The sequence below is a fragment of the Carassius carassius genome, chromosome 9 (assembly GCF_963082965.1).
Source record: "Carassius carassius chromosome 9, fCarCar2.1, whole genome shotgun sequence".
Classification (NCBI taxonomy): Eukaryota; Metazoa; Chordata; class Actinopteri; order Cypriniformes; family Cyprinidae; genus Carassius; species Carassius carassius.
Genome location: NC_081763.1, coordinates 28,787,336 through 28,812,601, shown reverse-complemented (window position 1 = coordinate 28,812,601; position 25,266 = coordinate 28,787,336). Strand labels below are relative to the sequence as shown.

Genomic DNA, 25,266 nt, shown 5'->3' with positions numbered 1-25,266 from the left:
CACACAGTGCTTAAACTTTCTTGTTTGTCGTCGTCATTAACAGTTCTGTCTAATATGGATAGAAGTCTGTCTAATAATCAGATAGAAGGGTTAAAAGGAATTGATGTATACAGAAAGTAGTATAACAATTGCTTTTACATTAGGCCTATTACTAATAGAAAGGCAAACATTATAATACTTTCTCATTTGCCGTCAGCATTAAGCAAATATGCATTTATATAATTTAAACAAATCTTTAATGACTAATGAACATTTCATTTCACAAACCTTCCAAACTTAGTCGAATCCAGCTGTGAGATCTTGTGAAGTGTGCATGTGTATCCAGCATGATCACGTGTTCTCTGCGTGATGGTCAGTCTGTGTGAACTGAATGCTTTAAACTTTAAACTCCTGATTTCAAATTATGCTGTGCTGTGGTTTATCATTTGCCCACTGTCAGATGTTCATGTCATTTTCTCTGTATGCTGTATGTAAAATGAGTGTTACCCTGGCTTGATTTGAAAAATATGATTCCCAATGCACACAGACTTCCCAGAATACAGAGTGCCCTGTTGGTTACAGTGTTTCCTTTATAATTATAATTATATTTTTATTAAATATTTATTTATTTGTGAAAAATACTGTCATCTAAAGTATAAGCATGTTTCTTTTACTTTTACACGTACATTTTTTAATCCATTGTAAAATGATTTCAAATCTCTTATATATTAATAATAATCATTTTTTAAAATCATATTGGCTTTATATCGGTTATCGGCCCTTGCTTTCCAAGATATCGGCATCGGCTGTCAAAAAACACATATAGGTCGACCACTAATATATATATATGGTCCTAAAATTATTACACAGTTTTTTTTTTGTTTTTTTTACACTGATAAAATTTAAGAAGACATTTTACAAATAAATCCTCATTCTAAAACGTATAATGTTTAGTTTTCATGTGCACCTTATCAGGGTTGGTTAAACAGTATTTTATACACCCATTTTCCATTTTATTAGACAAACCTAGCTAAACCTATGCTGTCTAATTCAATCCTGCAATGTTTTCATGAAGATACAATGTTCAGTTTTTGTTGAAACTCTTAGAGGTGCTGGTGCAACTTGATAGCATAATACAGAGAGGTGTTTCTGTTATTTAGCCTGTAATCATTGATATAAACAAAGCAGAGAAATAACAGAATCAGGGGGAAAATATAGAAAACTGTCAGTAATACTATAGCAACACAAACTACATCTTCCAAAATTAAAATTAATAAATAAAATTTTAATCAATTTTGAGATGGAATGATTTATTGCAAGACAGATCAGACGGAACCTGTCTGTATGCTGTACACCGACTGAGAAGTGTATGTACATACTGTTGTATGAGTTCCAGTGTCACACAGGCAGGCTCCTGGTATTCTATTTTGAAACTGTAGAAGCAGCCAAAGAATACAGATAAGGCATCTGCAAATCCCAAATGCTTGTCCAAAATGTCGGCCACCTTTCCCTCAATGCTAACCATCCACTTTGTTGCAGAGAGAAATGTGTTCTCTGAAAAACAAGTACAAATTACAAAATGGAAGTACAAAATACCCCAAATGGAAAACCCTAACCTTTCCCAAAATTATAGGCAAGTCTTCTCTTACCAAGCATTATGATTCTCAGAGTGGCTGGTAGGCTCATGTCTTTTTCAATGGATGGTTTTGTTGCAACTGGTTTTAGAACACTCAAAAATTCAACATGCATAAAATATGGCCTACATAAATAACAAAAAATGTAATTCACAAGACTATTTTCCTACTTACATCAGCCAACATGAAGATGGATTCTTCTTTTTCAAGGCACACTCAATGCCATTCAAGATCCTGAATCTCTCTGTTCTGAGTTTTTCTTTGGAAGAAATGTATGATCCTCTTCCTCTTGGTTTGACGAGTCTCCCCAAGTCAATCACATATATCAATACCTGTGAGAGTTTTGATTTTCTCACAAAGTCCTCTTTTTGTAAAAAAAAGAAAGGCCACTGTTCTTCAATCGAATTTATACTGGGTGACATTTTGGCTGCTAATTTGTGCAGCCATAGTTGTCTACTTTACACTGTACTGTTTTGGTGGTAGTGACATCACTAGTTTTTGTCTTTGTCCTTGGTCTCCATATTCTGTCTCTTACAGTAAGTATCAGGGATATTTTCCCAAAGACCAGTGTGTCACCAGTGCTTTAGAACAACATGGTCTTGGTGTACTGTACTTGGTTCTTTTATAAGCCACTGCTGCAGCCTCTGAGGTTCTGGGTTTAGTTTTTAAGGCAAAAATCTGTTTGTCAGTTGTAACTATCAATTCAAATGTCAAAAATTAAAAAAAAAAAGTAAAATTAATTTATTTCTAGATGAAAAAATGATACACTGGCACAAAAAGGGCCATTACGCTAAATGCAGTAGTATGCATCAGATAAAAAAAAATAAAAAATACATCTATAATCTAATGCTGAAACAAAAACGACGGCTAGTCATCAGCAGTCTTATTTAAAGTAATGGAATAACCTAGATAACTTGAGATGTTGTTTTCTCAACTGGGCTACAAACTCAGTTCACAGTAGTAAAATGTATGTTGAGTTCCCTTTCAAGGGAACTTCGAACTGCGTCCTCTGAGGGGACACTATGGGGAACACCTCGTCGTGACCCGTGTCTGAAGCATACTTTAAAAAACGCCAACGTGTTGGCCGGCGACAGCCTCTGACGTCACTACCAGCGCGACTATAAATACGCGCCCGTAGGACCCGTCACTATCTTCTTCATCTTCAGTTGACTGTTTTGTTTGAAGCGTGCATCTGAGAAACGACCAAAACGGTAAGAGCGATCTATTACTGTTTTCATCATGGCTTCCACTAGCAAGGCGTTTAGACAGTGTGTGCATCCGTGTCAGCGTTATCTGACACCCGATGACACGCACACTCTTTGCGTCTCTTGTTTGGGCGAAGAGCACGCGCGCGATGTCCTTGAGGGGGCGGTTTGCGTGCACTGCGAGCGTTTCTCTCTGAGAAAGCTCCACTCTCGTTTGTCTCTCTTTTCGAGGAAAGAGGGACAGCCATCTGGATCCCGCGGCTCAGGTCCCGCCGTTGCCGAGGCACGGAGGAGAATGTGCTCGTGGGGATCACAAATGGATCTCGCTGAGGAGTGTAGAGAGGGACCTTCCTTTTCACACTCTCCGGCGGCGAACGAGAGCGAACTTCGGGAGGCAGATGTGGTATCATTAACCCATTCTGACACTGAAGTTGGTGCTCTGCTGGGTTCTACCCAGGAAGAGCAGGAGATGTCTGAGAGTGGTGAAGAAGCTGAGGCTGAGCCTTCTCAATCCTCCTGTCCCGCGTATGAGGAGCTGTTAGAGGTTATGGATCGTGCCACGGCAAAATTAGATTTGCCATGGAAGCGTGCCAGCAAGGTGGCGCCACGAGGTCGCCTCGCTGAGCGGTACTTGTCTGACCATAGCCCTCCAGCCCAGGTGAGCCTTCCATTCTTGCCTGACTTACATGCAGAAGTCGAAAAGGAATGGAAGAGGCCGTTTTCCTCTCGCATCCACCGGTTTCAGCATACGAGCTATGCTAATATCGAGGGCTTGCATGAGAACGGCTATGAGAGGATGCCCCCTGTAGAAGAGACGCTGGCTTGCTATCTCTCTGTGGGACAAACATCCTCTCTTAAATCTCCCGCTTTGCCATCTAAGCCCCTCCAAGATACATCCCGCTTAAATGGCAGGTCATACGCGGCAGCCGGTCAGGCTTTGGCTTCACTGCACACGATGGCGGTGCTCCAGGCCTACCAGGCTGACCTGCTGAAGGACCTGGATACAGGTGAGGGCCTTTCACCTGACCAGGTAGCCGAGCTGCGCCGCACCACAGACCTCTCTCTCCGAGCTACCAAGCAGGCCGCCTCCGCCATGGGCAGGTCTATGGCGGCCATGGTGGTGACGGAGAGACATCTGTGGGTGAACCTGGCTGACATCGGGAAGGAAGAAAGGGGGTTTATTCTGGATGCTCCGGTCTCGCCTTCTGAGCTTTTTGGTACCTCCGTCGAGATGGTGGTCGGGAAGTTCAGGGAGGCAAGGGCGCGCTCAGCGGCCTTTAAATCCTTCATTCCACGAAGGTCCAGGTCCGAGCCCGAGCAACTCAGGGGTCCTGGCCCATCTCGATCTGAGGGTCGTAGAGGGGCGCAGAAGGCTAGTGTTGCGGCTCGCGCTCCTCCCCCGCCTAAGGGCAGGGGCAAGAGGAACCGCGGGTCACGGAGCGGTAAGCAGGGTCTGAGGGACGTGATTCGGACGAGGCAGCGTCCTCGCCCGGGTCAGAGCGGTAGGATGACCTAGTAGCTCCGGATGTTTTTAACCTCTGTTTTTAACCTCTGTTTTTTGTCCTCCCCTGCCTAATTCCCCTGTAGCCACCAGCTTTCCACCTGATCGAGGTTAGGTGGACGGTCTCTCACATAACAGTCTCCTTTGTGGACCTATGATGTTTTGGTTGGTTCTATGTTCATAGCAACCGCCTTACTGACGGTCCGGACCAGAAGGGGGCGCCCCGCAGCGGGACTCCAGTACAGGAGGGTGGGTGAGTAGGTAACCCTTGCTCTACCTGTTTATGGACGTTATGTTGCTGGTGGTTATATGTCTACTAACAATCTCTGTGAGTTTCCTTTACAGTAGCTAGGTGGCCAAAGAATTGGCACAGCACTGCAGGAAATTCCATAGATGTCCGGCCAGGTCACCCTGAGGGGCCGCCTGGCGCATCCGGGGAGGTGGTGGTTACGGCAAGAAGCTCTGTATTTACTGCCTCAGGTGATGCTCCCCTCGCCTAGAAAAGAGGGTTGGAGCTCACCGCTCCCATGCGATCCAGCGCCTCTGCGATGCTTGGGAACCTCTCTGTACACACGCTTGCCTGTGTACTTTCTCAAAGCCACATAGTGGTCAGTGTGCATGTTAACGCTTTGCGCACTGTCTGAAATCCACGTAAAGTGGTAAGTGTGCACGCAAGACTCTGCGCACTTTCTGAAATCCACATAAAGTGGTAAGTGTGCACGCAAGACTCTGCGCACTTTCTAAAATCCTGTACGGTAGGGGTTACGCGCTTCGCTTCGTTCCCTTTCTTGTGATGATTAGCCCTGGGTTCCATGGGCTTCATTCAACCAGTGTGTATTTGTTATACACCTCAAGCATCGCTTCCCTTAACATGAGGGGCTGGGTGGACTCCCACATATTGTGGTTATCAGGTGGTAGGCTTCATCAGGCCTCCCTGATGGTGAGCTCCCACATACTGTGGTTGCCAGGTAGTAGGCCTCACCAGGCCTCCCTGGAGATTTAGCTCCCACATACGGTGCGTCTTCACTAAATAGCATATTGTGGTTTTCAGATAGTAGGCTTCACCAGGTCTCTCTGAAGACGAGCTCCCACATACTGTGGTTGCCAGGTAGTAGGCCTCACCAGGCCTCCCTGGAGATTTAGCTCCCACATACTATGCGTTTCCACGGAATAGCATATTGTGGCTTTTTCAGATAGTAGGCTTCACCAGGTCTCTCTGAAGACGAGCTCCCACATACTGTGGTTGCCAGGTAGTAGGCCTCACCAGGCCTCCCTGGAGATTTAGCTCCCACATACTATGCGTTTCTACGGAATAGCACATTGTGGTTTTCAGATAGTAGGCTTCATCAGGTCTCTCTGAAGACGAGCTCCCACATACTGTGGTTGCCAGGTAGTAGGCCTCACCAGGCCTCCCTGGAGATTTAGCTCCCACATATTGTGCGTTCCACTAAATAGCACATTGTGGTTTTCAGATAGTAGGCTTCATCAGGTCTCTCTGAAGACGAGCTCCCACATACTGTGGTCGCCAGGTAGTAGGCCTCACCAGGCCTCCCTGGAGTTGAGTTCCATATTGCTTTCAGTTTCCACTGAGGTGGTTATCTGGTAACAGATAGTAGGCCTCTCTAGGCCTCTCTGTAGGTGAACTCCCACATATTGTGGTTATCAGGTAGCAGGCTTCACAGGCCTCTCTGAATGTGAGCTCCCACATACTGTGGTTGTCAGGTAACCTTTCAGTACACACGCTTGCCTGTGTACTTTCTCAAATCCACATGGTGGTCAGTGTGCACGTTAATGCTTTGTGCACTGTCTGAAATCCACGTAAAGTGGTAAGTGTGCACGCAAGACTCTGCGCACTTTCTGAAATCCACGTAAAGTGGTAAGTGTGCACGCAAGACTCTGCGCACTTTCTAAAACCCTGTATGGTAAGGGTTACGCGCTCCGCTTCGTTCCCTTTCTTGGGATGATTCGCCCCGGTGTTCCTTGGGCTTCATCCAACCAGTGTGTATTTGTTATACACCTCAAGCATCGCTTCCCTTAACATGAGGGGCTGGGTGGACTCCCACATATTGTGGTTGTCAGGTGGTAGGCTTCATCAGGCCTCCCTGATGGTGAGCTCCCACATACTGTGGTTGCCAGGTAGTAGGCCGCACCAGGCCTCCCTGGAGATTTAGCTCCCACATACTGTGCGTTGCCTAAAAAGCGAGCTCCCGCGATTTGTGGTTGTCAGGTAGTAGGCCTCACCAGGCCTCCCTGCAGTCGAGTTCCATATTGCTTTCAGTTTCCACTGAGGTGGTTATCTGGTAACAGATAGTAGGCCTCTCTAGGCCTCTCTGTAGGTGAACTCCCACATTTTGTGGTTATCAGGTAGCAGGCTTCACAGGCCTCTCTGAATGTGAGCTCCCACATACTGTGGTTGTCAGGTAACCTTTCAGTACACACGCTTGCCTGTGTACTTTCTCAAATCCACATGGTGGTCAGTGTGCACGTTAACGCTTTGCGCACTGTCTGAAATCCACGTAAAGTGGTAAGTGTGCACGCAAGACTCTGCGCACTTTCTGAAATCCATGTAAAGTGGTAAGTGTGCACGCAAGACTCTGCGCACTTTCTAAAATCCTGTATGGTAGGGTTACGCGCTCCGCTTCGTTCCCTTTCTCGGGATGATTCGCCCCGGTGTTCCTTGGGCTTCATCCAACCGGTGTGTACTTATTGTACACCCCAAGCCCCCTCAACTTGGGGGGGCTGTGTGGGCAATTCTCGGGTACCTATCTAGAACAGGGCGCCGCTACTAGAGTGCTGTGGGGACAGCCCTTTCGGCAGGTTTTTGCGAAAGCTAGCAGTAGCCCCTGTGTGACAGGCAAAGACTTGGTAGAGGAAAGTGCCAGGCTCTTAGCCGTATCCCTTTAAAGGAATCTCTGTGATTCCAAGCCTTTAGCTCTACCCCGGGCCAGGGCCCTACAGGATAAGTTGGGTATGTAGCTTAGGCCTTTGGCCGTAAGGGATAATGTCATAAGGCAGCCGTCAGACCGTCCCAGGGGCGACTCCCGGTGAAGAGAAAAGCGGTAGAGTTGGTACTTAGTGTTTGCCATGATTCTGGTCTGCACTCCCCTCAGCATGGCGGCGTGGGTATACTGTTCCCCATAGTGTCCCCTCAGAGGACGCAGTTCGAAGTTCCCTTGAAAGGGAACGTCTCAGGTTACGAATGTAACCATGGTTCCCTGAGAGGGAACGAGACACTGCGTCCTCTAGCTCCCTGCCATGCTTCGGACGCAAGCTTCACGAAGAAGATAGTGACGGGTCCTACGGGCGCGTATTTATAGTCGCGCTGGTAGTGACGTCAGAGGCTGTCGCCGGCCAACACGTTGGCGTTTTTTAAAGTATGCTTCAGACACGGGTCACGACGAGGTGTTCCCCATAGTGTCCCCTCAGAGGACGCAGTGTCTCGTTCCCTCTCAGGGAACCATGGTTACATTCGTAACCTGAGACGTTTGTTACCAATGTTGACAAGCACAAGTCTAACAACTTTGCTTGTTTGCTGGTCTTTTTTATGATCTCCAGTATATAAAAATCTTCACTGTGTGTGTCGATAAAGATGTCCTCTGAAATTCTGCAACTCCTGAGTTCTCTCCCCAGACAAACTTGTGGCACTGCTGTGTTGGTTTCTAATGTTAAAAAGGTGCAATAGGGGATTGTCTTAAAAAAAAACATTTTGTTACGCTGGTTGAAGTCTCTTCACATCTCGATAGCAATCATTAAGTTAAGTGGTCTAAATGTATTTATCTGTATTCATATATTCTGTGGAAGGCGTAGGACCAAGAAATGTTCCCCCTGGAACGCAATTTTTACCGGGTGACCCCCTCGAAACGCAGTTGGATTGGGCTAGTTTTGGGCTAGTTTTGCGTAGCAATTGGGTGGGTTTTGTTGTGAAAACATGGTAATCCCTTCTGTCAAACTAATAACATTATTATTGCTAACATACATTTCACTCATTGAAAAATACATTGAAATCATCTGTATTAAAGTTAAAATAATCACTTAATCCGATGTTTAAGTGAATAAAATAGCCTTGACAGCCTTACTTACTAGAGTTCCACATCTATTGACTTTGTGTGTGTGTAGGTGATGTAAAAGAGGAAAGCAGGCATTTGGAACAAAGCACTGTGAGGCAAGAGAGGGAGAGACTCAAAATGTTTCTAAACTTAAAACGCATTTTTGCGCCTTTTTTGTTATTTTACTACCTACACAATTATTTTAATTATAAAACATTGTTATTTACAACACACAGAGTGGTTTTTAAATTATATTTTGAGAGGGGACAAATTTCCGCCTGTGATATCAGGCTAAATTTAGCATTTTCCCAGATATCCCCCATGCACCTTTAATCTAACTTTTTTTTTTTTTCAAAATAAACCATCATTTGTGAATGCCGCTCCTGTCAGAACAAAATGCTCCCTTTTCTTGGCATTCAGCTTACAACAGATTGAAAGTGCACAAGGACATTCATGTGGAAATTACTGCTGTTAAAGCACATCTTGTTGAAGAAATGCTACCGGAGGGTTCCCTGTAAAGATGAAGTGGCATGTAATTTGATACAATAATGTTAACCAAACATAGATGCTACTTCTGTATAATCATATAAGCTGCTAAATAAAATGAAAAATAAAGTAAATATATTAAATAAGTCCCCTTGAGAAAATGTTTGGGAGCTCCTGGCTTGAGTTAGGACTTGGCAGTAATGATTCATGTTGCAACAGGAACATGCTCTACACAAAAGCAGGGCCGCATTAAGAGCTCACTGGGCCCTGGGGCTATGAGTTACTGCAGGGCCCCCCCACCACTTTAGGTCAGCAACTATAGAGAGAGAAACCCCCCCCCCCCCCAACATTTTTCCCCCCGCATTTTTCTAAAACACTGCTGAAGTTGTTTTACATAAATATAATCTACTAATCATTCAGAATAAAAGTTGCCAATTCCTTTACAATATACAATTAAGAAAATAGCTACTTGAAAACTTAAAGCACTGAATTATATTATATTGTATAAAGTAATCAAATAAAAAAAAAAAACTTTAAGACCTCAGGGTCTGAATTCAAGTCAAGTGCCCTGTGCAAAACTGTCTCAAGTTCACCATGTTCTCAAAATGAGCATTTACAAAATTAATTCTCTCCCAGTGACATGCCCCCACGTTTTTGTGCTCTTTTCTTTTTCGCCGGCCGCTCGGAGGAAGTCATTTTTACATTTCCCGCTGTTGTCACTTGTCATCATCGTTGCTAAGAAACGCGACTCACAATGACTGAAACGAGCAATTAAGGGGCCGTTCACATATCGCGCCTAAAAACGTGTGCAAAAAACGCTAGGCACGCCGCTTTCTCCTTCTTTCCAAAACGCTCGGGCAGAAGCGCTCCTGGGGTGTCTGCCGTTGCTAAGCAACAATGACGCGCTCTCTCCATGAAGACGCAGAAATTTCAGCAAAGGATAAATGGATTTGCAGCACAAAAAATCGCTTTCAGTAGCTCTGCTACTAAATTTTTTTTTAAATGGCAATCAATATATAGCTATGATCAGCTGTTCCTTCATCTTGGCTGAGCTTTCAACGTTGTTACGGGAAAGGATGAAGCTGAATGTTTAGTTCTTGTCACATGACCCGCGGTGCACTTGCGGCATTCTGAAAAGTTGAGATGTTTTTAACTCATTGCGGTGCGGACGCGCCTGGAAAAAACGGGCACGTCGCACCACATGCGCATCGCAACCGCACCGCTTCCATTATGAGCGCGCATACAGCGCGCCTACATTGGAAATAACGAACTTGAGCGCGCAAAAGACGCGATATGTGAACGGCCCCTAAAAGGGCATTCTCTGATGACATTCCAAGATGTTAAAAAGCTGCATTCGCTGATCATAGACAAATGGTGAGAAATTAGTAGGCCTATCTACCGCACCGTCTTTTTTTTTTTTTCTTTTCATTATCATAGCCTACAAATGTCTTCGGTCATAGTCTGACTTATTAGAAGCTATTGTGTGTGTCTGTCATGGATTTGCACTGAATTTATTCTAAAAATGCGGAACAAAGTGCGTTCCATATCAGTTCAATGCGGAACAAGACTTTTATGTGTCAAATACGGGACTATTCCGTATTATACGGAACGGATGGCAACCCTGTAAGCTGCTCTGAGCTCTCTCTTGTATGTCGCTGCGTAATGTTAATCACTCGGTGTAACGTAGTCTTTGCACCGCAATGTATTTTTCACTGCGTGAGTGAGAACATGATGTTCGTGACTCGTGAGAGCGGCCTGGCTTGTCACACAGTAACTAAACGAGGCGGGTCTTTGCGAACGGTCACTATAATATTAATGATAATGATTCCACTAAATAACAGGGCTGATTTGTGGGGGGCGGGGTAAGGCTTTGGCAATCAGATGGCTAGTAGTCAATCTGCTCCACAGCCAATCACGGGCCCCCTCCTTGCTCGGGCCCTGGGGCTTAAGCCCTGCCTGGCCCTATTGTTAATGCGGCCGTGCACAAAAGCATAAAAAACGTGTGGAAAAATTCAGGAATATTTTAGACAAAATGTACTGAAAGCATCATGCTACAATAGTAAACATGTATTCATTTTGTACTAAAGTCCTGTGCCTACTGAACAGGTTAGTTAACATGGAATACTTTTGGGAAGTTGATGTCTTGCATTGTGACGCTATACTAATCTAAAACTGTTAAACTGCATTTTAATAATTACTTGAAAATCATAATGCGTGCATGACAGGCACGTGCAGAGGGGGGGGGGCGGCGTTGGGTGCTTGAGCACCTGCCCCTAGGTGCCCAAAGTGCCCTTTTGTCAAAGCAAAATTTCCTCTAATTTTTTTTTTTTTTTTTTTTTTTTGTAATAACATGCCCTTTTGTGAATGCCTGCACATGCCCAATCTAAATATTAATAACATTTCTGAATAATAATTTAGTTTCATTCTCAGCGAAGTGATTTTGATATTTATTTACTTATTATTATTTAACAAGAACGACGTGATGTGAGAACATGCAGATATGTTGTTTATATTGCGGTGTGTAGCCTGTAGTGTATAAGTAACGTTAGCGTGCTGTTTGAGGGAGAATCGTTTCACAGGCATCGAGGGCAGAGGCGTCATGCCCATTCAAAGATTTCTGAGCCAAGTGGATTTTAAATGCAGCTTCCAAATTCAATGCTAAATTCAAATCTGTGTTGAGCCAGAGACAGACGCGTTCGTACAACGCTTCATGATAACCAATAAGAAACGATTCTGTTGCGCTTATGAATGCAATAGAGACGTGCAGAAGAATCGTCACTGAAAAGCGGTGTTTTGTTCACTTGCTCGCTGACTGAATTATTTAGCGAATTCTCTCATCAGAAACAACAAAAGTGCAGATGTGCATAATGTAATGTAAAGTGCTTCAGTGATTTTAATGGGAGTTTTTGAGAGTGCCTGAACTCTGGCTAGACTGAATGAAAATGTTCTTTGATAATGTAAATTTTCTTTACTCTGTAAAATGAAAGTGTTAAAATAAGTAACTTACAATATTGTTATTAAAATTTACATTAAATGCAAATTCAGTCATATTAAAAATATTTTATGGCATGATATGGCACTTAAGTAAAAAGTCGCGGTATTATGTGTAGTAAATAGATTACACTACTTTTCCATATATTGATCAAATAACAATCTATAAAGGTGCAAAACGCGTTTACTTACACATTTGAGAATCGAGATATTTCCTGATATATTAAGCATGTTTGGAATTGTTTTGAATAAAAATAAAAAAAATAAAAAAATAAGCCTATATCAGTTATACAGTGCTTTCTTAGCATGACTTATAACATGAATTTCCCATTCTCTGAATTATCATTATGAAAATAAAAACAATTCAGAAATGAATTAAAATATAATTATATTTTAAATGTGACACAAATATTTTTTTTTCTAAAATAGCAACAGTGTTTACGACAGCAAGACCACTTTGGCCTGTAAACTCAATATCTCTCTGGAAATAAATTTACAAATATCAATGTCAATATAAAATAATAATAATATACCTGACCTGCCATCAAAGTGCAGTGTCAAGGAGATGAATAACACATGTAGCCTGTCATTTGTTAACATTGCAAAGGTGTTCAATTTTAGACAACAACAACTACAACAGTAATAATAATATTAATCACTATATTCCAGTGTATCAGTTGTTTAATGTTTTGTATCAATATTTAAGGTGGACCTATTGATTAGGTGCAAGAGTAGTAGTGATGGTTAAAATAATAGATTAATGCTGAAATAGTAAATTGAGCCTTATTCCTAGATGGACAGAGAGTGGAAAGTAATAGATCAGATGAGGAGATGGAGATAGAGGAAGAAAAAGAGGGAAATGTAGAAGCACAAGTGACAGAAAGAGAGCAGGGAACAGCAAGCCAGGAGACAGAGGCTGGGGAGAAAGAGGAAAATGTAGGTGCACAAGCGTTTTTTTTTATAGTTTTCACTATAACAGCTGTTCTTAATTATTCTGTAGAACAGAGAAGAAAAAGCCATTAGGTTGGGACAATTTAAGACATTTCAGTTTCTAATCCCAGAGTTATTATTAGGTGGAAAGAATTTTTATTTTTTTTACTTTTAAACTTAAAATTGTCTCTTCTAATGTTTCTTTTTCAAAACTGCATCACAGCATTTGCTGCCGTATCAATACATAATCATCAATATCGATACGCGAATCGACAAGGAATGCATCACAATATATTGCTGTATTGCAATTTTTAACCGCGCTATTTAAAGTCTTGTTCCATGTGCCCCTTTTATACTTTGAGCACCTGCCCCTACAAAGGTCTCTGCACGGCCCTGGTGCATGATAAATGTATAATCATTGAAAGACACTTAAAAAATATCTAGAGTGCTTAAAATATACGTAATGTATTTAATGGTATATTCAGTATAATGATATCATTTTAACGTTGATTAAAAATACTGTCAAAATACATCTCTTAATCACCCACATGCAGTCCTCTGTTCTCTTCCTTTTCTGTCATGGAGTCTGATGCCTCTAAAGTTCTTCTTTCCAACCAGATTATCTTTGCAACACTCTAACCCACACTTGCACACACTGAGACATTTCTATCTTGTCACATTCATGTACAACTCAAACACCGCCTAACCTTACATTTTTCTCCTACCAAAAACGTGGGTAGTGTTTAAGCAGCTTTCTAATTTTCTTTCACAAAACATCATGCTTCATAACTTTTGGTGAGGAATGAAGACAAATGGTTTGCAGTACTACACACAGGTACTAAGTACTTGTGGGGAAGTTGTGGCCTAGTGGTTAAAGATTTTGACTCCTAACCCTAGGGTTGTGGGTTCGAATCTCGGGCCGGCAATAACATGACTGAGGTGCCCTTGAGCAAGGCATCGAACCCCCAACTGCTCCCTGGGTGCCGCAGCATAAATGGCTGCCCACTGCTCCGGGTGTGTGTTCACAGTGTGTGTGTGTTTTCACTGCTCTGTGTGTGTGCACTTTGGATGGGTTAAAAGCAGAGCACGAATTCTGAGTATGGGTCGCCATACTTGGCTGAATGTCACTTCACTTTTTAAATATTTTAAATTGCTTACATACTTTAACTACAATAAGAAGCTAGAGTCAATCATGGTTTTTGATTCTTTAACTTGTTTTTTAACTTGTTAGCTTTTATCCCCCTACTGGCCTCAAAAACATGAAGGCATCCAGAAAGCTAGATTTTGCACATTAATCTGTACAAAGTCCAAAGTAAAAATATTATCCAAGCATGTACAATAAAAAAAAACTGAACATCCGACAAAATGTACCTTGCCTCTATTTTTCCTTTTGCTTTAGGGATAGGGTTAAATGTGACCACAGTTTGACCTTTTGCTCAGTTTAGACTTCGGGTCATTTGTTAGAGTTATGATTAGGACTATGATTGGTTGATTTGAACATTATCTCATAAAAACAAAGCATTTTTTCCCTCCACATGATTGTCAGTTCCTTCCATTATTATTTCTGGAATGTCTGCCTTTTTTTCTATACATATGGCATGTTTTACAGATAAACTCAGGCTAATGTGTAGGTAAACATAACAAAACAGAAACATGACAAACAGCAATATCTGAAAATGTGAGAAGAAAATGGTACTGTTATTGTTCTATTGAAATAGGATTCCAAACACCATCTTTCTTTCTCAAAATTACTTAAAAAAATCATTAATAAAATGATTGGGTAACTATAATCGGACCGAAAAGCATTAAATTCCTCGTGATTCCTTAACTACTAATGTGTTCTAAATTAACTTTAATGTATTGTGTATGTTTTTTTTTTATTATGTGACTTCAGTGATTTATGCATTAAGCAACAGTGCATTATGATTTATCCATTATCTTAATTAAAGTGCAACAATAAACTTGTTTGAACATTAAAAGTTTCTGAAAGACATTCATGACTTTTTATGCAGAGAGAAGTTTGAGAGAGCTGCGGAGGAACACACTGGAGCTTTTAAAATTAATTCTACATATAGGCTATTTGCGTCACCTTTACCTATCTGTGTGGTTGGTGATTGAGTTGAAGAATCTAATTATAGAGACTGCTCGCACTGACCAGCTGGTACAGTACAGGACTCAGTGTGTGTTCAAATCTACATTGCTCTCTCATGGCTTCATGCTATTTTAAAGAGCTGTGTGCCTCAGTTTCTGATTTTTGTAAAAAGGAATGTGCAGTTAAAATGAAACATCAAAGTGAGCTTAAATTTTCTTTTAGGCTTTCACTCTATGTTGTTCCACCTAGTTTACCCTGCACTTTTCACATGCTTTTATTTTTATTTTATTTTTGATCATGTCCAGTGTTTGGCTCACACCAAACTTGCCATTTAGTCTGATGGCCAAAAACCTAAATTTATCTAATCGGACAATAAAACCTCCTTCTATCTGGCTTCAGAGTCTCCCACATGACTCCTTGCAAACTGTAACCAAGATGTTTTCCAACAGTGGCTCTCTCTTTGCCACTCTCCATAAAGCAGTGAATTACTGTGGTAACAGTCTCTCAGGTTTTGCCACTAATGTCATTGTTCTCTTGGTGTCCTGCCTCAGTAGTCTCCATCTTCTTGGACAATCACTTGAGGACATCAGGTCACAGCTGAGTGATCCTCTTTTTATTTATCAGTTTTGATTTAACTGTGCTTCGAGGGATGTACAATGGACTGGAAATATTTAGCATCCATCCCCTGGTTTTTCCTGTATTATTTACTCTCCAGAAGTTGTACCTTGTAAAGCTTTATTTCTAGCACAATCAACTGAAACCCCTATGACTCTCTGTCACCAGCAAGGTCTTTTTTGCGTGTACTAAGAGAACGAAGACAGGTCCCGTTATTACATTTACATATGGCCATCAACTTTAGTTATTTTGCTAACCACATACCCTCTCTCCACAACCCTCCAAAGATGTGTCAAGAAACCCAAACTCAGTAAACCATAGCCTGGAAGTTAGCTGGTTCAGGTGTGTTTAATTAGGGTTGGAGCTAAACTCTGCAGGGCACTGGCCTTCCAGGAGCAGGTTTGGACAAACCTCTCCTACACTCTCCTACTCCTTGAAACCTCTCCTACACTGGGAGTCCTACATTTACCTAGTTACCTACATTTTTGCAAGACTTAATACCTAACTTCAAATATACCTATACAAAACATTCACCAACTTTTATTCCTGGCATGATCTTCCAATGAGCCTATGTTGATAAATACTGTAAGTACTAATTGTGAATGAATAAAGCTGACAGCTTTCTGATGTTAGACAGCCCCTGAGAGAGAGGAGAAAAAAATAAATATGGCAAAAGAAATATATGCTTAGTGTCTAGAGCAGGTGGTGAATAAAGCAGGACTTTTGGAAACTACATGGTTGACACTTCATGTTTGATTACCTGAGACGAAACCAACATTAGTGGATGTGAACACAGATTAATTTGTGTGAATGTTTTTGGATGTTAATTTATTTTTAAATGCTCTGGAACAGCACTGCTAAAAGGATTTTTTTTTACTTTTCTTCTAACCACTTAATATCACTGGGAAAGAGAGATAATTACTGAATATGTCATTTCATTATATGCAGAAAAATAACCTGAAATTCAGAGACATTTCATAGCAATAATGGATATAAGAATAGCACATAATAAACCATGAGTCAATTCACTTGTCAGAAGTGTTCAGCAAAATGCACTCAGTGCTTGCGCTCATAGCAGGATCAACAGACGTTCAAAGCAAACTACTTCCATACGTCTGTGATGCTTCACCACTTTCAGAAATTGGAAATTAAATGTGCTGTAAGTGTGTTTTTGCAATGTCATGACATTACAGCAAAAAAAAAAAAAAAATCAGAAGAGTGTCCCATGATTTGAAAATATTATAAAAATAATTTCGAAATAATCAGATCATATCTGTTATGTTTATTCAGTATCATTACTAGCAGATCATTTGGAGAAATGAAATAAAAACAGCAGCTGCTACTGCAAAAGAAAGGATGTTTCCAGAAAGGATTTCCAACTTCCTACTTGGAAAAGTGCTAGAGAATATCATGCAGAGGTTTCCAACCTGGAGACTCCAATTTAGCTGAGATGTGTAAGATGTGAGATGTGCACAGTGCTACAATGATCCATGCCAACCTTTCTTTCACTTACAACAACATCTATAAACTGCCAGCATAAGATATTTTGAAGAATGTTGTGAAGAAATATAATAATTTTGAGATGTTAAGTTCACAGAGGCAGAATTATTCATTATTATTGAAAAATAAATAAATAATTACTTCAGAATTTCCATTCTGAGTTTTTCAGTGTGTGCCATGGCCGCATTTTTGCAATTGATGAGATGTTAGCATGCATGCCAACCCTAGGACAGACACCCATTTACTCTGGTTTCTTCCATCTCCTAAGGCTGAGCTGGTCATGGGAGCAGGCCAAAACACCGCTCAAATGCAATTCATCTTCTCTTACATGAGGTGTTTTACAACATTACAGAAAAATGATTCAATTACACCAGAGGCCTGAAAACAAAAAAATATTTTACATTGAGCTATTCAGTGCTCTCTCTTCTTTTCCATAATAATCAAGAGTCAAGATTACTTTTATTTAATAATTTAACATATGCTCACCCATAAAAATAAATTATAACCCATAATATATAACTAAGCTATAGACTATGTATATATATAAACATAGGTTGATATATGAGGGCATATGTGCTATTGTATCACTCAAAAGCATTCACAAATCAAATCAGACATTGTGTTACCATGGAAATAGTACTTTAAATCCCTTTTAGAGTCTCAAAGTTCCATATTTGGTGTTTATTTGGTGATAGAAGAATACTATGACAAATGTATTAATTTGTGAGAGGAAAATGCATTAAAACATTTCAATGGCTGTCATCCGATGTCATTTTGTTTTCCTTGTTATTTCTTTTTTTTTTAGTATAGTGCCTAAACAAAATCTCACAGGAACCTACATTTTTTGTGATATCCACTTCAAATTTGGAACAAAACTTTTGATTTTATAGCAGTTTTATATTCCAAAATATTTTTTAAAATATTTATTTTATATAAAATAATAATTTAAGTACAATAAACTGTACATTTCTGTAATTTTGTGCACATTTTTTGAAATAAAAATAAACACTTAAGCAATGACATGCTGATTGTCTTTTTTAGAAAAGAGTTTCATCATGCGTTCATGAATTACAACCATTTAAATTCAGAAAAAGAGTATTTCACTTTCATATTATGACCCAACTATATCTACTTTAGGGGAATTCCTGCCATCTTACTTGCACAATGTAGCATGTCTATGTATATAACATATAACAACATATATAAAGATATCAGTTATATTCATATTTTATGTTTCTACTGCATGTCATTTAGGTTTAAAAAGTCATAAGATATTGTGAAAATCATTCATGCTTGTAATATTAGAATACAAGAATGTCTTCAGGCATAGTAGTCACAGAGAAAAATCCATCGTCAGCTCTCATTATCCGTAAACACTATCAAGAGTGACAGTGTTGATACATCGGTTCAGTCTTTTTTAGTTTTTGACCTTAATGGAAGAGTTTAGACGTGGCCAGTGGCATTTCTGTGTCTGTTTCTGAACAGCAGAGTCGGTCAGCTATTCTGAAATCCTGTGTGCAGTTCAGATCAGACCTACAGCAGATACATTCAGCAGCACACAGAGACAAAGACCGTTTCAGGATTTCTCATCACTTTTGCAGTTATGTTCAAATTTTTTTGCATTACAGATTTATTACGGATTGCAAAGGTAATTCATGGGTAACTGTTTATCAGTGCATTACATACTGGTTTAAACAGTTTATTAATATGTCTATAATTTAGGAACGATGCGCTTAAGATGCACTTTACACAATTAAAGGATTATATAAACATTTTTTTTTTTTTTTTTTTTGAGGTAGAACAAATGTGTGAATAATGTTTGACAAATAAGTAATTGTGAATTAAATGTTTTGATTATTACTCCAGGAGTGCAATGGCACTATTATCTTTTTTGCCATTTAATAAAAACAGTAAGCCATTCAAGGCCTGATTTACTGTAATTTTACTATGAGCAAAGAATATTTTTTAGAGGTGAAGTGCCTGGTACTACCGTGGCCGGGAAGTGCAAAACAACATTACAAAGTGTGAAACACTTTTACAAAGCTCGAGACAAATTTACATTTTAGAAAAAAATTAACAAGACGCAAAACACTTTTACCAGTCCCGAAACAATTTTACAATGACAGATTCTTCACGGAAAGGGAATGTACCACACACCGGAAGTGACGCGGTGAAAGGTGTCGTTGTTGTTAGTGAGCGCGGTAAATTCGTGTTGTGGAGTAAATGGCTTAAAGTTTATGGTGATCGAGCATGGACTGCGACCGAGGGATGTTTTGTCCGTTTTGTGGCAAACACATGAGCAGCTTAACGCGGTTTTGCTTTGCGTGTGGTCGGTGTTTGGAGTTCCTAAAGGACGCGGACCAGACGGAAACACCGGGGACGTCTCGACAGCCGGACAGTACTAAGCAAAGTAAGTTGTTAATTGTTTTTTTTTTTAGTGTATCAAAATGCTAGCTATCTGAGGCAATGTGAATAAAAATCAGTTATGCTAATAATGATTTTTTTGAGCAGCTTATAATTTTCTGTTTTGAAACGGAACTCTATACATTTCAGCAGAACAACCATGCCCATCATATAGACAGTTCATGGAGTACAGAAGCTCGAAGTCAAAAGAACGGCAGTCTTTTAACTATGGGCCAAAAGGAAGATTTAAGCCTAAAGAAAGAAAACACGTCCAGGTAAATTGTACTGACTGTCCTATACAATTTTGCAATGCGCTATATGTATTTGTGTGTATGTGTATTTTTATTTTACCTATGTATACATTAATTATATATCTTTGTTATTTTACTAGATAAATGTAGGATTGATGGTGCCACATGAAACTGATGGGACCGATTTAAAACCTCTAAGAGGAAAAACACTCCCGTTATTTACAGACCCAGAGGTAGCAGCTCCTGAACTACTGAAACAAGCTGTACAGAAAATGAGAACATTTAACAAGGACATGCACGAAGGACCTTACGTCCTTTTGTATCCAGACTGCTCACAGGTGGTCCATGTGCCTGGGTCAGAAAGGCCATTCAAATTGGCAGAATATAAAAAGGAAATAGGAAAGGCATATTCCAGGATCACTTTTTTCATTTGCCTAGAAAAACACTATAAAAGAGGTTCGTGAATCTCATGATTCAATATTTTTACATATTTTGATACTCTGCTGGACGATCGATAATGTTTGTTTGGTTTATTTTTTTTCAGTGGATGATACCTCAGACTCTGATTCTGAAATTGTCATCACAACAAGGAGCACAGCTGAATTCAATCGAGCTGACACTTTGGTACATCAGTTATTTCAAAAATAATTTATAGTTACGTATGTTTGTATTTATTTATTAGATGTGCATTGGATTTTACGCATACAATCTTTGTCCTGGTCAATAATTTTGTGGAAAATGGTTTGTTTTGATTATTTTGCAGTAACTATTATACAGTAAAACAGGAAACCATTCAGCATTGATGTACGTGGTAATGGAACAATAATGGAAGCTGTTGAAAGCTGTTGATAATTTTATCTGTTTCCTCTCAGGTTTTTGAACCACAAAATCAAAGTACTCCCAAACTCAAGCTGGAAGATGAAAGGTAGGTGTTGCACACTTGTACACAAAGGAAATTTCAGGCGTGCATGGGTTGAAATTATTTATTTACTTCTTGACTGGAAATAATAGTAATAACTCATATCTTATTGGGCTACAGTGCTTTTACTACCAGATTGAAAAAAAAATTCATTTAACTCTCAAAATTGTGATAAAACTACAAGCAGATATTTCACTCCTTATACACATACACATTTATATTGCTGTTTTGGAAATGTTTTATCACTTTTGTTCACCTGGAAATAAAGCAAGATCGCACATAAGCTCAACGTTGCTACAGGTCGTTTCTGTAACGGACTGAGGGTGCCTCCTCACTCCCTAACTAAAGGACCCACAGCTGCTTGTGTGAGCTTTACTTAATTCACCTGCAAGAGCTTATTGGTGTTTCCTAAAAACATAACAATAAGCTCTTGCAGATGAATAAACACAAATGACAAATTAACCAGACCTTAAAAAACAACAACATGAGAATGAAGTGGGGGAGATGTAATGAGAGACTATATATATATTATTTTATTTATTTTTTTTCTAGTGGTAATCAACCAATATGAATCTTGGTGTATACATTATGTGTACATGATTTGACTGTAGGCCCCAAGTACACCTGCTGGTTTTAAGATGTCTAAAACACCCACTCTAGCCCAGAACACATTGGCCACTAGAAAAGACCCATTGTCTCTCATTTCATCCATTTGACTCGCTGACGAAGGCTTGATACCAAATTTCATGAAAGTTTTAAATAATCGATCTTTAAGTTGTTGATGTGATCAGAGAATTCGCTCTGATGAACTTCAAACAGGAAATACTGTATGTGTAATGTGATTTTATAAAATAATATTTTTTTTTTTTATAAATCTTTCTGTTCCCTATAATACTACATTTTACTCAAAACTATATTATAGCCTTTATCATGGAGCTAATCATTTGTATGTTTTATCATGTTTCAGAGATGCACCAGGACATCCATCAACAATTCAGCCAGGACAGGTAATAAGGCAGACTGGCACCATGACATTTCTTGCTTTCAGTGTTGCTGTTACAGATATTTTAATCTTTTTTTTTTAGATAGTTATATCTGATGCTGAGGATCTGGATCCACCTGAAAAAAATCCAGAAAAAACGTCTTGCTACAGGTAAATAATAAAAAAAAATCATAATGACTGACATAATTTAACTTTATTTAACTGATTTAACGGGGAGGACATTTTTGTTTGTAAGATGTTTTAACATGGAAATGATAATTTCTCAACAGTAAATACACAGACCTGTATGCACCAAATGTTGAACAAGGGGACGAAGAGCTGGTTGCTGTCAATGTGCAGAATTTCCAACACACAACAATGTAATATGACAGCTTTTGACTATAGCACTCCTGTTTTTTCACTGTACTATAGTTCTGGTATATCTGGAATATCCACAAATTAAGTCACTTTTTGTCATTACAGGGAGGAGACAGACATTACATTATCTGACATCATAGCAAACCTGTCACTTCCTATTGATCATAAAAGAGTCAGCCGGTTCAACATCTCAAGGGCAAATGTTTGGGATGGGGCAGTCAGAGGTTTCAAGCGTGCAACATATTCAGAAACCTGTGACATGCTGGTCAAATTTACTGATGATACTGGTGTTCTGGAAGAGGGAATTGACACTGGTGGTCCAAGACGAGAGTTTTTAACTCTACTAATGAAACATCTAAAAGACCGGCCCATTTTTGATGGACCAGAAGGACATCGATTCTTGGTCTACAATGCAAAGGGTATGCATATTTGTTAGATGTGTATTATAGGCTACTAATGGTTTGTTAATGATCATTGACCATATATATCACATGACAAATGCTTGTATATTACAGTATATAATGCATTGTTTGTTTTAATTTTGCAATATGAATTAATTCACAGCTGTTAGGGAGGATGCATACTACCTGGCAGGAAAGATGATTGCGGTGTCAGTTGTGCATGGAGGTCCAGGACCCCATTTCCTGTCGAAAGATCTTGTACATTATCTTGCAGGCCAGCCTTCATTTAAAGCACCAGTTAATTTAATAACTGATGAAGAAATAGGGAAAGCTTTGCAAGAGGTGAGAATAGCATAAGGCTACGGGATGGTAGGGCAGAGTTTTACATAGTTCCTGCAGTGTTTTGAGACAGTGTTTACTTCCTATATCCAGTACAGAATTTGTTTAATTAATTCATTCATTTTTGATGGTGTAAGATTACACTATGCTGTGTATGTATCTCATTAAAAAAAATAGGCAAAGAGATAGTGCTAACAGTTACTGACTGGGGTGTTTATTCCCCTTTTCATCTTTTTCAGATTGAGAATGCTGCTTCATTGGATGCTCTGCACGAATGTATGATGAGACACAGTACAATGTTACAGACAGCAGGGTGTCTGAGACATGTGGCTACTGTAGAAGAAAAGAGAGAAATTGTTTCAGACTACCTCCAGTGGTATATTATTGACCGCAACTCATCTGTAATTGACAGGTAAGAGGATATTTGTAGTGATGAGATTTTCTTCTTTTTTATGTATTTATATAAGAAGTTTTAGTTTGAAATACCTCAGGTTTATCTTTGGTTTATGCAAGCATGTATATCCGTTACCAATTTGTCACTGTGACAGAATTTGTAACTTAGTGTATTTCAACTGATATGTAATGTCGCTTCATTCTGTGCCTTGTCAAACTACAGTGCCTTCAATTAAGTCTTCATACCTTATAGATTCAATTTAAAATAGATATTAATCTTTTTTCCTCGTCAATCTACACACAATACATCATAATAACAAGGCAAAAACAGAAATTAGATCTCAGGTTTTTCCCTCCTGACTAAGTCCTCCATAGAGTTCATGAGGAAAATCAGTCCAGTTACCCCTTAAAGTGATCGATCCACCTCTACTGCACATCTGGCACCAGAGTGATGGTTTAAGGCTCACTTGATCCATCAAACTCTTGATGACTTGTTGCTGTTTTGAAAAAGTGCGTGGGGCATGTAGACTTTGTAAGTGCACAAGCCACTCAGCCATCTGTGTCATTCCAGTCTTCTGCTTCTGTGTGTAATACTTAGTTTGTAACAATTAATTTTAACGTGCAATGTGAAAATAGGGTTCTTTTAAATCAGTTTTCAACATACACCCCCCCCCCCCCCACACACACACACACACACAAATTTACGTTTGTTAAGGTGGATAGTAATTGTAGAGAAAATTATATTTAATACTTTAATTTAAATTCAGTTGCCACTACACAGCACTGAAACAATGTGTGTGTTCACTCTGTAGATTCAGGGAGGGTCTTTCAACCCTGGGGTTTTTGACTGCACTACAGCAACACCCTACTTTGCTGGCCCCTGCCCTGTGCCACTCTGAAAAGCAACTCACTGCTTTTGACCTTGAGAGACTCTTCAAACCTGACCTCAGTCCTTCGGGGAGTAATCGAAGACTTAAAGAAAGTCAAACCATGGGCTACTGGGCAGACTATCTCCTTGATTGTGAAGGTTAGTTAGATTTAGTTTTTTATAACTAGTTAAGAAAACACATGGCAATCAAAGCTGCAAGCAGCATTTATCGGGGTTCAAGCATTGCCAGCCCTTAAGCACATAAGCATCAAAAGACATTAAGTTTTATTTAGCAATAATGTAACCACCTAAATCACAGAAGGAAAAGGCCATTACAGGCAATTTACCATAGCCTTTTTGAAAGTTGACGATGATTGATGAATTTTGCATGCTTCTTTGGAATTTTATGTCTCATATGCTCACCAATTTTGGTGAAGTTCTGAGTTTTCGTTTAGGATTTATAGGCTTTTGAGTGTTTTGCAATGCCAATTTTCTAAATGACCCTGTTATGGCTACCCAAATGGTAAAGGTTTTTTTTTTTTTTTAATTATTGATCTAGAGAGTCCAGAGAATTGTACTGCACTTGTTTGGTTGCGATTGAGCTAAAAATCAACGACTAGTTCGTGCAAGTAGGTTTCTAAGATGATAGCAAATTTTTTATGGACAATTTGATTGACAGCAGTAGTTCTTGAGGCAAAGTTGTTCAGTATGAAGATATCTATCAAATGATATGCATCATGTGATAACAGAACTGTAAAATTTATAATAATAAAAATCAGTACAATTACAATAGGGTTTCAGCTCTTTGAACTTGAACCCCTAATTATGTATCTGATTTGTTTTTCTTTGCAGAAGGCCAGGCTGCTGTGTCTGTGGAAGATGTTTTGATGTTTGCAACTGGGCTGTCTTCACTTCCCCCATCTGGCTTGGAACCGCTGCCACAAATAGAGTTCCTGGATGACTCTGCTTTCCCAATAGCAAATACATGTTCAAACGCCTTGAAATTACCACTCCTAGACTCATACACTTTGTTTAAGTCACAAATGGACTTTGGAATTCAAAATAGTCCAGGATTTGGCTGTTTTTAAGCTAAATAGATGACCCCTAGAGTTAAGACTCTGTAAACGTTGTTGTTAAAGGTTCACTTTAAAGTGCAGTTGCCACAATTGTTTTTATAATGTAACAGTATGTGAGCATGTTTTTTTTTCTAACCATTAACATTTTGAAAATGTTTTAGGTTTGTGACTCTCAAACTGGGATCCCTTTGTGAATCACTGTTTTAGATAAAGAAACAAGTAGTTCAAGAAGTTTTGTTTTCTATACTACAAAAATTTTATAAATACGTATTATTTT

The 25,266-nt window shown here is 39.6% G+C and overlaps 1 protein-coding gene across 4 annotated transcripts; it reads left to right on the top strand.

Moving 5' to 3' along the window:
- Positions 1 to 19,209: 19,209 nt before the first annotated feature.
- On the top strand, positions 19,210 to 25,214 carry LOC132149509 (G2/M phase-specific E3 ubiquitin-protein ligase-like). Of its 4 annotated transcripts, none has more exons than XM_059558822.1 (13): positions 19,210 to 19,389; positions 19,536 to 19,657; positions 19,774 to 20,089; positions 20,178 to 20,257; positions 20,506 to 20,558; positions 21,520 to 21,559; positions 21,638 to 21,705; positions 21,825 to 21,914; positions 22,018 to 22,331; positions 22,477 to 22,655; positions 22,892 to 23,064; positions 23,858 to 24,072; positions 24,766 to 25,214. In XM_059558822.1, the coding sequence occupies exons 1-13, from the start codon at positions 19,230 to 19,232 to the stop codon at positions 24,999 to 25,001; spliced, it is 2,046 nt and encodes a 681-aa protein (XP_059414805.1). In that variant the 5' UTR covers positions 19,210 to 19,229; the 3' UTR covers positions 25,002 to 25,214. The 4 variants fall into 4 exon arrangements, with proteins under 4 accessions (XP_059414805.1, XP_059414803.1, XP_059414807.1 ...); XM_059558820.1 differs by having other exon boundaries at positions 19,533 to 19,657; positions 24,766 to 25,202; XM_059558824.1 differs by lacking the exon at positions 23,858 to 24,072 and having other exon boundaries at positions 19,533 to 19,657; positions 24,766 to 25,069.
- Positions 25,215 to 25,266: the final 52 nt, after the last annotated feature.

Bases quoted from the DNA above. Each gene is read 5' to 3' on its own strand.
- LOC132149509 (XM_059558820.1), top strand. From the start codon at position 19,230: ATGGACTGCGACCGAGGGATGTTTTGTCCGTTTTGTGGCAAACACATG. The intron at 19,658-19,773 runs GTAAATTGTACT...TTATTTTACTAG, and splicing joins AAGAAAGAAAACACGTCCAG to ATAAATGTAGGATTGATGGT. The intron at 24,073-24,765 runs GTTAGTTAGATT...TTTTCTTTGCAG, and splicing joins CTATCTCCTTGATTGTGAAG to AAGGCCAGGCTGCTGTGTCT.